General features: G+C 41.3%; 2 protein-coding genes across 2 annotated transcripts in view; both read left to right on the top strand.

Annotated features, from left to right (window-relative positions):
• Positions 1-1,602: 1,602 nt before the first annotated feature.
• LOC116050094 (gastrula zinc finger protein XlCGF49.1-like) lies at positions 1,603-6,184 on the top strand. Its single transcript, XM_035993426.1, has 3 exons — positions 1,603-1,613; positions 4,719-5,373; positions 5,405-6,184. Exons 1-3 carry the CDS (start codon positions 1,603-1,605, stop codon positions 5,444-5,446), a joined length of 708 nt encoding a protein of 235 aa, XP_035849319.1. The 3' UTR covers positions 5,447-6,184.
• Positions 6,185-7,726: 1,542 nt separating this feature from the next.
• Positions 7,727-13,799, top strand: part of LOC116050029 (zinc finger protein 771-like) — a 40,997-nt gene continuing 34,924 nt past the window's right edge. The window contains exon 1 of the mRNA XM_035993427.1: positions 7,727-8,021. Coding sequence (XP_035849320.1) covers positions 7,829-8,021 — 193 coding nt within the window. The 5' untranslated portion in view covers positions 7,727-7,828. The remainder of the gene's footprint in view (positions 8,022-13,799) is intronic.

Raw genomic sequence — 13,799 nt, forward strand, 5'->3', positions numbered from 1 at the left:
TTATAGGTCAGAAGAAGGATTTTAAATTCAATCCTGGATTTTACAGGAAGCCAATGGAGAGAAGCTAATACAGGAGAAATATGATCTCTTTTCTTAGTTCTTGTCAGAACACGCGCTGCAGCATTCTGTATCAGCTGGAGAGTCCTAACGGACTTATTGAGCCTCCTGATAATAAGGAATTACAGTAGTCCAGCCTGGAAGTAACGAATGCATGGACTAGTTTTTCTGCATCGTTTTGAGATAGGATGTTCCTAATTTTAGCAATGTTACGAAGGTGAAAAAAGGCTGTTCTAGAGGTGTGTTTTAGATGGGCGTTAAAGGATAGATCCTGATCAAAAATAACTCCTAGATTTCTGACAGTAGTACTGGAGGCCAGGGCAATGCCATCCAGAGTAATTATATCTTCGGCTAATGAGGTTCGTAGGGGTTTGGAGCCCAGGACAATAACTTCGGTTTTGTTTGAGTTTAACATCAGGAAATTGTAGGCCATCCATGATTTTATATCTTTAATGCAAGCTTGAAGTTTAGCTAGCTGGCTGGTTTCGTCTGGCTTGATTGACAGATATAATTGGGTGTCATCCGCATAACAGTGAAAGTTAATTGAGTGTTTCCTAATAATATTGCCTAGAGGAAGCATATATAAGGAGAATAGAATTGGTCCAAGCACTGAGCCTTGAGGAACGCCATGGTTAATTTTAGCGTAATTGGAGGGTTTATTGTTAACATTAACAAATTGCGATCGATCAGAGAAGTAGGACTTAAACCAGTTTAGTGCGATTCCTTTAATGCCAACTAAATGTTCCAGTCTCTGTAAGAGGATGGTATGGTCAATAGTATCGAATGCAGCACTAAGATCTAATAAGACAAGTACGGAGACAAGTCCTTTGTCTGATGCAGTTAGAAGATCGTTAGTGATTTTCACCAGTGCCGTCTCTGTGCTATGATGCTTTCTAAATCCTGACTGAAAGTCCTCAAATAAGCTATTGCTATGTAGAAAATCACATAACTGATTAGCGACTACTTTCTCTAGGATCTTGGAGAGAAAGGGAAGGTTAGATATAGGTCTATAGTTGGCTAAGACCTCAGGATCGAGGGTGGGTTTTTTCAGTAGAGGTTTTATCACAGCTACTTTAAATGACTGCGGTACATAACCTGTCAATAAAGACATATTTATCATATTTAGCAATGAAGTGTTAACCACGGGTAACGCTTCTTTAAGTAGCCTCGTTGGGATGGGGTCCAAGAGACAGGTAGATGGCTTAGCTGAAGAGACCTTTAGCATTAATTGTTGAGGGTTTATAGGATAAAAGCAATCTAAGTATATGTCAGGTCTAGTCGTTCTTTCTAGCAGTCTGTCAGTTAAAGGTGACCCATTAGAGGTTGGGGGAAAGAGGTGATGAATAGTATCTCTAATTGTTATAATTTTATCGTTAAAGAAACTCATGAAGTCGTCACTACTCAGAGCTATAGGAATAGATGGCTCAATAGAGCTGTGGCTATCTGTCAGCCTGGCTACAGTGCTGAAAAGAAACCTTGGGTTGTTCTTATTTTCTTCTATTAGTGATGAATAATAGAATGTATACATGTATGTCTACGCCATAAATGGCGGACAGGTTGGGTTTAGGAAAAGAAGAACGGGATGGTTGGGTTTAGTAAAAGAAGAACGGGATGGATTTAGAAAACGTGACATGCGGGACACGATCCCCGGTCTCCTGGGTGAAAGTCCTGTGTTGTTTGACCCATCCTCCCCCCCCAACCAACCTCCCTATGCGGATTTTCTTTCATACTACTCGCTATGGCGTAAATTGACACGCAATCACAAGGTAATGTAGGTCAATGGAGGCCAAACGGCGTTGATAAACACGCTAAAAAGCGATTATGCGTCTTGATAACACGCCAAAATGGCATATGAATTGGCGTGTCATACATACGCCACTTAGTACGCCAAGCAGTCGTGTCAGTGCCACAACCGTGGGGATCACATCAGCAGCAGAGGCCTCTGCAGAACTTATATCTCTGGTCAGCTGCTCACAGGGGCGAGAAGTGTGATCATATTTTCTAGAATTCCCCACTGATTTGCCATCAAAGTTGCAGGAAGCTCGAAATCAGCGGCATAAGCACCTAGTGCCCTCCTCTGCTCGACCAAGCTTCGCATCATATTAGGGCTGAAACGATTCCTCGAATAATTTGATTACAAAAAATCCTCGATGCAAAATGATTTGCCTCGAAGCTTCGTTAAATCAATGTTATCAGCGTTATATTGCTGACGGACGGTGTTTCCACACGGATCATTATTATTGTCGCACACCAGACGCTGCTCAGTCTGCTGGCGACACATGCCAGAGTGTAAATAGTGAGGGGCTAAGAGAAGAGACAGGCTGGAGAAAACGACAGAAAGTGTCCAAAGTTTGGAATCAGTTCAAACGTAATTAAAACTAAAACTCTGGACAGTGTGTCTACTGAAAAACCGAACTAGCTTACCACAATAATAGCATGACGTCAATGCTTCAGCATCTCAACAGAAAACATTTCTCATCCATTCCACGAAGCGGACCCGACAAAAGTAAATCACGGAGTTGTATGGACGATGAAACTACACCAAACACACCAACTACCAAAAACAAAGACAAGAAAATACGTAGTGGTGACCACAATTTGATCTAAAGAGCCGACTTGTTGACTGTCCCGTCGGAGAAACAGCTGACTGTTGCGCACCATTTTCTCTCACTCTCTCTCTTCACGGAGAAACAGCTGATCAACGATCTACTAGCATAAGTGTAACAGAGCTCTATTTTAATTTATATATTTGATTACAATGCTACGTAGCATTGTAATCAAATATATAAATTAAAATAGATTGAGTATAATTAATATTTACATATACATATATTTACATATAGGCCTATATACAGATCAGTCTCAGGATGAAACTTGGTTCTGAAAGTTAAGTTGCACAACTTAAGGTCATGTTTATGTATGTTTGATGGATGCCTTAGTGTGAGGTTGATGTTTCAGAAAATGTTTTCTTTAAACATTTTACAATGTAATATGGCACTTAAATGCACTTCATATGTTTAGTTTTTTGAGAGATGATATTGTAAGCAATGTAGGCAACAAAAATGTTGCTTTTTCCGAAAATTTAACCAAACTATTGTTTATTATTGCTCTTCAATAAAACAAAGGTATTTCTTATCAGATTACTCGATTAATCTATGGAATAATCGGTAGAATACTCGATTACTAAAATAATCAATAGCTGCAGCCCTACATCATATAAAATGTTGAATTCCATCTGGTAGCGACGTCTTGTTGAAGTGGTTTTACTGACGTTCTGAGGTCTTTCTGTACATCCTCCAGCCGACTGTATGCCAGCTGGGAGTGCTTGAAACATCCAACTATTCTCCTTCCCACGGCCACAACATCCGCCACGCTGAGGCAGGACACCTCCTAGTACGACATGCACTTGTTCTTCTATTTTCCATTTCCCAAACATATTATCAGCAGTTTACCTTCAGAGTGAGTAGTGACTCAAGAGTCATAGCGAGAGAAATAAATAAAGTGTCTGTGCTTTCTGACCATGGTGGGAAATCTGTAGCAGGAAAAGTTAGCCACAGCAGAGCGAAGTGCGTTGCCGTGACGTCCAGTTGCATTTCCCCCGACTCTTCTTCTCCATAAACAACATGAAATCAAGGAGAGGGTTAACTTTTCCTGCTACAGATTTCCCACCGGGGTCAGAAAGAACAGAGGAGACACTTTGTTTCTCTCACTAAGACTCTAGAGTCGGTACTCACTCTGAAGATAATCACCGTCACTCTCTCACTCGCTCTACCACACACACACGCACACACACACACACACACACACGCCGGCCCTGCTATTCTCTTGAAGAGATTGACGCACACACCAACGCACAAGTATAAACTTCAGGCCATTTACGTAGGCTGGAGCCCTGTGTTTCAGTTATTTTCCTTGCCCCACACTGATGCAAAAATACATTTGCCAGTGATTATCTTAACTGCATATTACTCCAGTGATGAAATAAATCCATGTCATAGCCATTTTTTCAAGTTTTATGTCAAGTATTTAAGTAAATATATACTGATTCTCCGAAGTTCAGTTAAAATATGCAAATTAATCGTTAGATTAATCAATGACAAAAATAATTGTTAGGGACAGCCCTAAATGGTTCCATTTTGTAGCTGGTTTTAGCAAGCTGACCTTAACAAGCTATGCTATGCTACGTTGTATCAGTTTGTTAGACTAAATTTGTAAGTTTTCATATCTACAACGATACAAACTACCTCTCATTATTATTGGTTTGAGTTTAGTTTGAGTGGTGGTCAGTAATGTGTCTGTTTCATTCTGTTTCCTGCAGATGTTCAGCAGCTGTTAGAGGTTAAAGAAGAGGTTCCCCCTGAGCAGCAGGAGTGTAGCTCCAGTGTGGACCAGCAGGAGCCAGAGCCCCCCCCACACATTAAAGAGGAACAGGAGGAACTGTGGAGCAGTCAGGAGGGAGAGCAGCTTCAAGGGCTGGAGGAGGCTGATATCACCAAGTTCCCATTCACTCCTGTCCCTGTGAAGAGTGAAGATGATGAAGAGGAAGCTCAGTCCTCACAGCTTCATCAGAGACAAACTCAACACATGGAAACAGAAGCTGATGGAGAGGACTGTGGAGGACCAGAACCAGCCAGGAACTCACATCCACATCCACTTTTACAACCAGAGACTGAAGACCAGACTGGAGACTCTTCTGAACCTGAGGCTGATGACAGTGCTGATTGGAAGGAGACCAGAGAACCTCAGTCAGCTTTAAACTCTCTGAAACATGATTCAAGATGTAAGAAACGATTCAGCTGCTCTGATTGTGGGAGAATATTTGGCCGCAAGCAACATCTGAAGAGACACATGATAACGCACACAGGAGAGAAACCTTTCAGTTGCTCAGTTTGTAGGACATCTTTTACACAGAGTGGAAGTTTATGGAAGCACATGGTAACTCACACAGGAGAGAAACCTTTCAGATGCTCTGAGTGTGGGAGAAGGTTTGGCCAAAGGGGACATCTGAAGAGACACATGAGAACTCATACAGGAGAAAAAGCTTTCAGCTGCTTAGTCTGTAAGAAATATTTTAGAGAGAAAGGAAATTTAAAGGCACACATGAGAATCCACACAGGAGAGGAACCATTTAGCTGCCCTGAGTGTGGAAAACGATTTAGTCAAAACTCAAATATGAAGAGCCACATGAGAACTCATACAGGAGAAAAACCTTTCAGCTGCTCAGTCTGTAAGAAATCTTTTAGACTGAGTAGCCATTTAAAATATCACATGAAACAACACACAGGAGAGGAACCGTCTACTTCCTGTGTAAGTGACATCAGAACCGTCTACTTCCTGTGTAAGTGACATCAGAAAGCAGCAGGAGTGGAGCTCCAGTGTGGACCAGTAGCATCCAGAGACTCTCAGCCAGGTTGGAACTCTCTGAACCATAGAAATAAATTGTCGGCAGATCTACGACATGATATGCTCCACTAAAGGCACATTCAGCCCTAATACAACGGCTCGACGTTTAAGCACAGCAAATAATACAACCGCTCCTCAAAAACATGGAAAGAGCAATGCTCAACCTCTGGGTAGTACACGCTGTCTCTGTGAAATTAGTAACTCTGCCTACCGAGAGAACCCCTCCCACGCAGCTCCCTGCTCTACAATGTTGAATATTTTTGGCTGCATGCATAAAATAACTTCAAAATAAACCAAAGACAGATTGTTGTTATTATCAGTAGTGGCCCATAGAGGGCGGCCCTTCTGGCATTTGCCCAAATTCCAGATGGCCAGTCTGTAACTGGCTGGGTCTAACGTTAGTGGTCCGCTGACCCGTTGTCACTGGGTCTAACTGTCCCTCCACACTCACTGCAACTCTGAGAACATGTCCCGAGTTGCGTTGGGCGGCTCTCCTCCCAATGAGCTGCAACGCAATTTACGGCCTCACTGACACGTATTGTAACAATGACAAGTTACAACAATTGTCATTTTGTTGTGTATCAATCAAATGACCACGGGAAACAGTTCAATGGCCTTTCTATTCATTTTAATCTATGCTCTGAATGCTGTAATCTGTAAACTGTGGACCTAGAGATTGGCATGGTTTTATTTCAGTTAGCCTAATAGCTGGTTTGATTTGCATTGAGAGATGATTTTATGGAAAGTACCCCATGCCAATCTCTAGGTATGGTGAAGGGTATGTGATGATGTGGGGGTATGGTGAAGGGTATGTGATGATGTGGGGGCTATGTTTAAGGGTTTCGATGATGTGGGGCCAAGGGAACTTTATCAGGATGCATAGTATCCTGGATCCTTGAAATAACTGGCCTTTCAAAATAAAATTCTGCCTGCCTCTATGGGAATTTAACATAGTTAAGTTTAGTTGCCAGTGGTTTAGACATTAATGGCTGTGTGTTGAGTTATTTTGAGGGGACAGCACATTTACACTGTTATACAAGCTGTACACTTAATACTTTACATTGTAGCAAAGTGTAATTTCTTCAGTGTTGTCCCATTAAAAGAAATATATATATATATATATATATATATATAAACAAGATACTTTCCATTATAATTTTGATATATTTTGAAATGTCATGTGTTTTTCTTCTTCACAGGCTAAAAATGGTGCATAAAAGTGTGTCAGAATGCAGGAAATGAAGTCTTTGACGCTCAAAATTTCCCAGGGGGAGGACACCCCTACCCCCCACTATGATATGCCCCCCATTCTGGCCCATATATATGCCCATACATACACTGTGTCTGTCCCTCTTCGTTTTCACTCACCACTAAGTCTGACTTAATGTCAAAGTCAAAATGTTTGGTCTTTTAAAAAGTCTTAAATTCACAAATGTATTGAGTTCAATGACTTCAATTATTTCAAACAGGTCTTCAATTTTCCTACGTTCATGTAATACTGTCAGAAGTATTTTTTAGACTTTGCATTCCGTTTTACTTTCCTGTCCTGATCAAGGTCTTAAATTGAATAACTAAAGGTCTTAAAGGTCTGAAAATGTGACTGGTTGAACCCTGCAGAAACTCTGATATTAAGACTTTTATGTGTTCACATTTTCTGTTCTTCTTCTGCCCTCCAGTGTCAGAAACAAGGAGCGACAGTCTGGGTCCACTTCCTGTGGGGAACAGTTTTCAGACTAAAAGACTCTGACATTATTATTATTCCCCTTTTTAAGGAGTGAGATGTTACAATATATTATATTTATATATTTAAAATAATTTCCCCCTGGGATTATTAAAGTATTTCTGATTCTGATATATGTTACAGCTTGGCACAAAGACTCTTTGTTTAACTGTCCATGTGATTTTTCTTTTGCTGTTTCAAAAGTTCATTAAAGCACTATCAAACCCTTTGTTGTTAAAAGTATATTTCACTTTTGGACTCCACATGGGTAGGGAACAGGTGAAACTAAATGCAGTCTTGGCTTCTGCGCTTTTCTTGTCTCAGAGCCCTGAAAATGTATTAAAAATATTTGTCATTCTGCAAACTAAATTGGTTAAACAAGTAAAAAGTAGCGAGTGTTTCTCAAAGTGATAATAGTAATGAAATTGTAAATTTCGTTGGATGTCATTTAAAAAAAAAAGTGTTTTTTAATCTTCCTTGTTTTGATCTGGAGTCAGACACTTTTGGACTTTTATTTTGAAGCTCAGCAACTGATCCACACCGGAAGCTGCATTCTTCACTGCGGCTGACTTCACACTTTGAACAAGATGGCGTCTAGCAGAAAGGTGTGTTAGCAGAGTGTCTTTGTTGTGTTGAGAAAGAGGTAAAATGTGTAAAGTCCAGATGCTGAGAGCGTTGGTGGAGCAGCGACTAACTGCGGCTGCTGAAGAGATATTTGGGCTGTTTGAAAGAACGATAGCAGAGTACGAGGAGGAACTTTGTCGTTCAAAAGAGGAGAACGAGCGACAACGGGAGCTACTGGACGCTTATTTCAACCCTCAGTTTCGGCTACACAGAGCAGGTTTGGTCCCTTTACTTCTTCCTCTCTCTCTGTTCTCTCTCTGTTTATACTGACAGCAGGTTGGTTCGTTAAACAGTTTGATTTTGATCAAATCCGCCGACGCTAAAACTGTAGTGTACTCATATAGGCCTACTAGCATTTATGGTAGATACATCCAAACGGCCCAGATCTAGCCAGCGACAGTCTTAGCAAAGTTGGTGGAATGATACATGTGAGACTACTTCCGGTTTCAAAATAAGGTGCCAAGTAAACTCATGCGAAGTACACACACACATATATATATTAAAAAAACTTATAACTTAATAAAAAACTACATTAGGCTATTCGATTGCATGTATTTTGGATTATATTATATGCTAATGCCTGTGTCCTTCATACATTAAAAGAGAAAATATGACATTGTGAAAGAAATGTATTAATTGTTTGGTTGCTGTTAAAACATAAAACAAACAAATTCCAGACAATGACTTCAAATCTAAAACTATAAGAAGACAATGCTCCATAATTTCAGACAATGACTGACATCTCTGACTACAACCATACAGAAATTCTAATATTTTTGAATATTAGGAGATTTAAAAAAAAAAAAAAAAAAAAAAAAAAGTTCCAACTCTTTACCGTGAAATAACTTCAAATCTGAAACTTGAGGTGCTCTAAAAATAAAGATTTTGTTGACGGGTGTGGTCAGAGATGTCCTGACCTCAAATATATCAGTCAGTGTCTGAAATGAAATTAAATGTATCATCGTTGGTTTTGAGGCAGAAACAACTTTTCAACCACAAGGTTGAAGCTGTGATCACTTTTGGGTGATGTATATATGTGTGTGTGTGTGTGTGTGTGTGTATATATATATATATATATTTAGGGCTGGGCGATATGACCTAAAAATAAAATCCACGATTTTTTCCAAAAAAATCCGATTTAAGATTTAAATCGATTTTTTTCTCCCCCTACTTAAAATCAATCTGCAGATGACAAAGAAATTGTTCAAAACAAGTTTTAACTTTATTTTGTTTTGATTCACACACACGCACACACATGGGGCATGTATACCATTATGATTATTCATGCCAATTTTGTGGAAATATAAATTGGTTTGAGTGTTTTCCCTTTTTATGGATGGGGGGGGGGGGCTATATATTCAACAAACAAACGGATGCGTGAGATAAAGCTGTTTTCACACATACAGGTAATTCACTTCTCGTTCCTCGCTAAAAGTTCAAATCATTTTAACGTTATTGCGCAACCTTGCTCCTATTTTCACCTGTTGCTGAGTAACGTACATTAACACCCCATGGTCTCTTGAGTGTAGCATACCTGTAGCTAGCTCCTAGTAGTAACTAGTGGTAGAAACAAACGTCGACTGCTAGTTGTTTAAGCCGCTACAGACCTCCATCACAGCTCGGTCGTATCAGCGGCATTTAGTAGATGTGTTGAGCCGCAAAAGAGTTCCTCAACACCGCCTCTGGTGCCCCGCATGGTGGTCCTTTAGGTCAGCGGTAGCTGGTGGTTCAGTTATCCGAGAATAGGTGACTCTCAGCCGGGGACAGAGCACCGCGAGCTGCCGGTCATTTCGGCGGAGATTACGGATAAGTAAGTAATGAAACTACTAGTTAAGAAAAGAATTAATGTTAGTCCCTGTCGCTGCCATGTTGTTTGTGTATCTCTATGGCAAACGCGCGGGGCGAGGGCTGAGCCCGTTCGGAGCTACGGGAGCCCAGAGGGGAGCGTTGGCGGATGTTAAGGAGAAAATCGATTTTCATTTTAACAAATCGACGTTAACTACACATTCGAGTTAATCGATAAAATCGATTTTTCGCCCAGCCCTAATATATATATATATATTTATATTTAATTTTACTGAAGAGAAATCCAAGTATCTCTCCTGTAATACCTTTACCTTATTACACTCATGTGTTGTAGATAGGGGTTGTCTCCAAATCTTTTTTTTTTAAAGCACAGGTTGCTATGGCATTTTTAGACTAGACTTGTATGTACTATAATATCTGACCTTTGTTCGCAATGTACCACATTACATTGTCAAATTTAAAACATTTATAACAACATAATGTAACAATAACATATCTTCAGTCAATTGGAAACTTGACAATTTGTCAATAAAGTAAAAAGAAAATAAAAAAAGTTTACCGACAATCCTGAGGGCAGACTCTAAGCAGCACACAGAGTTTGGTGTTTGAAGCCCCCAATGTCGTCTTCCAGGTAGCGCTGCCTGGAAGGCACTAGGATTAGGCAATGGTTATGGTTGAAGACGACGGTCGCAGCGCTGCCTTGAAGGCTTAGTTGGGGGCTTAAAAACCATCGAGGCAGCACCAGCAGCTGAGGAGACCGCTAGCAAAGAGCGCTAACTTGTTGCTCTCTCTAACCAATATAAGCTGCTCTGTTTAGGCTACAAAACGTGCATGCAGGCTGACATCCAACCGTGCGGTTTTGTTGGGATAAAGCTATAAGCAGAAGGAATATCTGCTAGCTGTTAGGCTAATGTGCAGTGGTAAACACACAGAATATAGTACAAGCACGTAGCAGAGCTTGCAAACTCGTGAACGTTGTCGACATAACTCGGACTTGGAAATCCAAAATACTTCCACACTTTCACACACTTCAGTGAAAGAGGAGGGGGCTCAAGTTCTGTCGATGGGTCTCCAGCATCTGCAGTTGCCATGGTAACTTTTGACTGGCTGTAGCTAAGTTACAGGAGGTTGACTGACTGACAGCACTTCAACATGTGTGTTTTTTTCCGCTTGGCAAGCCAACTGGACGTGACATAGGGGCTTGGTAGTATCGATGATTCCATTTTTTAATTCAATATTCAAGATTGTGACTTCATTTCGATCAATTTCGATTTAAAATCAAAATCGTGAGACCCTTAGTTGTAGATAAGGCAATACACAAGACAAACATTTGATTCTACCATCAATGTATCATTTTACAAATGTAGACAGACATTCACCCCTGAAAAATAGGTAAATCATTTCACTTGGAGGAGAATAAATGATATGCCAGTGCCACATTAAATTTTTAAGTTCAGACTTCAAACTTCAGTCATTAAGAATAAAATAAATAAAAACACATTTTCAAATAAAAAAAAGTACATCATCTCCTACTTGAACAGGTCTGCCAAATTCTTCCCTGACATAGTAGTTGACATTGTACTGAAACTTACAGTGGTCACAAAAAGCAGCTGTAGTCCAGACCTCCACTTCAGTCCTTAGGACCCACTTTAAAGTATAATCAAACTTAAAACCAAGCTCCATATATTGTCTTGTGAGCCACAGACAGTCCTGTAACAACTCAGTGACAAACAGTGTGCTCTGTATTGCAAAAGAATACAATCCTTAGCTTGAACTTATGATAAATAGGCTATTATCTATGTTATGACATTGCAGAATAATAATCGAGAAAGTCGCATTATTAATTAGGATGCTTTTGGTCCTAAAGTAAAATATATAAAAATGACCTCCATTTATGCATGTTTGATGCTCACCTGTGACGCGGCCTCGGTCTTGTCTTGGTCCTCCAGCATGACATCCTCCTCCAGAATTTCTTCATACATATCCAGCAGTGATCCGGTTCAGGTCCTCTTCTCTGGGGGGGGTCCTCTGTGCTGGCATCTGCACTACCGCTCATGTCATCCAAAACTGTGAGCACTCCTCTTTTTTTCCACGCCAAAGTACCGGTCTTTGTAGCGGGCATCAAGCATGGTTGTAACAGAATAAAGTGCTTCACACTGCACACTGTTGAAGCGATGATTGACAGCTTCCAGGATGGTAGTTTTGGTGGTCTGCACGCCCAACGTGACATCATGACATCGCATAAACATACACGCCACTTTCTAAAGCCAAGTGGCGTTTTATCTGTATGCATTGTGAGCTATCCGCGTGGTTGTCTACGCCGTATACAGCGGACGGGTTGGGTTTAGGAAAAGAAGAACGGGACGGATTTAGGAAACGTGACACGCGGGACACGATCCCCGGTCTCCTGGGTGAAAGTCCTGTGTTGTTTGACCCATCCACCCCCCCAATCAACCTCCCTATGCGTGTAGAACTTTCCAGCAGGTGTAACTATTGTTTTTTTATATATATATATATATATTAAAAGTGATGGATGTTATGATTATGTTCTGGGGTATTTGAAGAAATAAGTGTGTACATATACCACCTTATTCCAAAAGCAGGCATATTTTATATTTCATATATGTTATAATCATACCAGGTTACAGGTTTGTTATATTAACATTCCTGGTCACCAGACTCTGTGTCTGCTTAATTAGTCACAGTGTGCAGGCGGCTTGCCTTTAGGTTTAATTTTCATTCAGTTGATGGTCAGGACTGGTACGCCTCGCCGGTGAGTGACTATAAACTAGCAGTTTGCTAGTAATTCAAATCAAGAATTAATATCACATGATTGTGTAATTTCATTGGTTAATTCTGGGTTTTGTGTTTGTGTTTTCATTGCAGGTTTACAACCTGACTAACTTACTAACGTCACTAATTATCAAGCTGACATGCTAGCATAGCGGTAGCAGTCAGGCTACCTAGTGTGTGGATTAGGGTGACGAGACGTCCCCGGTTTCCGGGGACAGTCCCCGGTTTCGGTGACCTGTCCCCGGCTGGAGCTGTCCCCGGAAATGTCCCCGGTTTTCACTGTGACTGACAGACCCGAAATTGGAATAAAAGAAAGAAAACATTGACCATACCCTACACGCGCGGGCTTAAGACAGCCAGAGCAAGCGCTGCTCAGTGCTCAACTTCGGTAAAGTTAGAAAGATATTCACAGATTTGAACTTCCAGGATCAATTACTCTGCAGCATCTTTCCTACCGTAGTAAGGTAAACAACGAGCTACAAACTCATTTTCATCAAAACGAGCCGTCCTCCAACCTGGAGAAATAACATTGGTCTCTACGAGCAGCCGGCGGTGAGACGGCAGTAAGACGAGTATTTAGGGACCGTCTACAAACTACAACACCGAAAAGAGATACAACACAAATATTTATTAATTTAATGATTAAATAAGGTAGTGTCTCCAAACTTACCTCAATTATAACTTGTCTCCTGCTAGTTGTACTACAGCACTTACTTTTCAAAAATAGACAAATGCCTAATTTTGGGGAATATTTTTTGCCAAAAAAATGTAATATGTCAAAATTACAGATTCATGTCTCCAAAACTACTCCACACATAGAAGCCCCGGTGCTGGTAGTTGGTTGTACTACAGCACTTCCATCCATCCATCCATCCATCTTCGTCTGCTTATCCGGTGTCGGGTCGCGGGGGGAGCAGCTCCAGCAGGGGACCCCAAACTTCCCTTTCCCGAGCCACATTAACCAGCTCCGACTGGGGGATCCCGAGGCGTTCCCAGGCCAGGTTGGAGATATAATCCCTCCACCTAGTCCTGGGTCTTCCCCGAGGCCTCCTCCCAGCTGGACGTGCCTGGAACACCTCCCTAGGGAGGCGCCCAGGAGGCATCCTTACCAGATGCCCGAACCACCTCAACTGGCTCCTTTCGACGCGAAGGAGCAGCGGCTCTACTCCGAGCTCCTCACGGATGACTGAGCTTCTCACCCTATCTCTAAGGGAGACGCCAGCCACCCTCCTGAGGAAACCCATTTCGGCCGCTTGTACCCTGGATCTCGTTCTTTCGGTCATGACCCAACCTTCATGACCATAGGTGAGGGTAGGAACGAAAACTGACCGGTAGATTGAGAGCTTTGCCTTCTGGCTCAGCTCTCTTTTCGTCACAACGGTGCGATAAATTGAAT

This window comes from Sander lucioperca, chromosome 16 (genome assembly GCF_008315115.2).
Source record: "Sander lucioperca isolate FBNREF2018 chromosome 16, SLUC_FBN_1.2, whole genome shotgun sequence".
Classification (NCBI taxonomy): Eukaryota; Metazoa; Chordata; class Actinopteri; order Perciformes; family Percidae; genus Sander; species Sander lucioperca.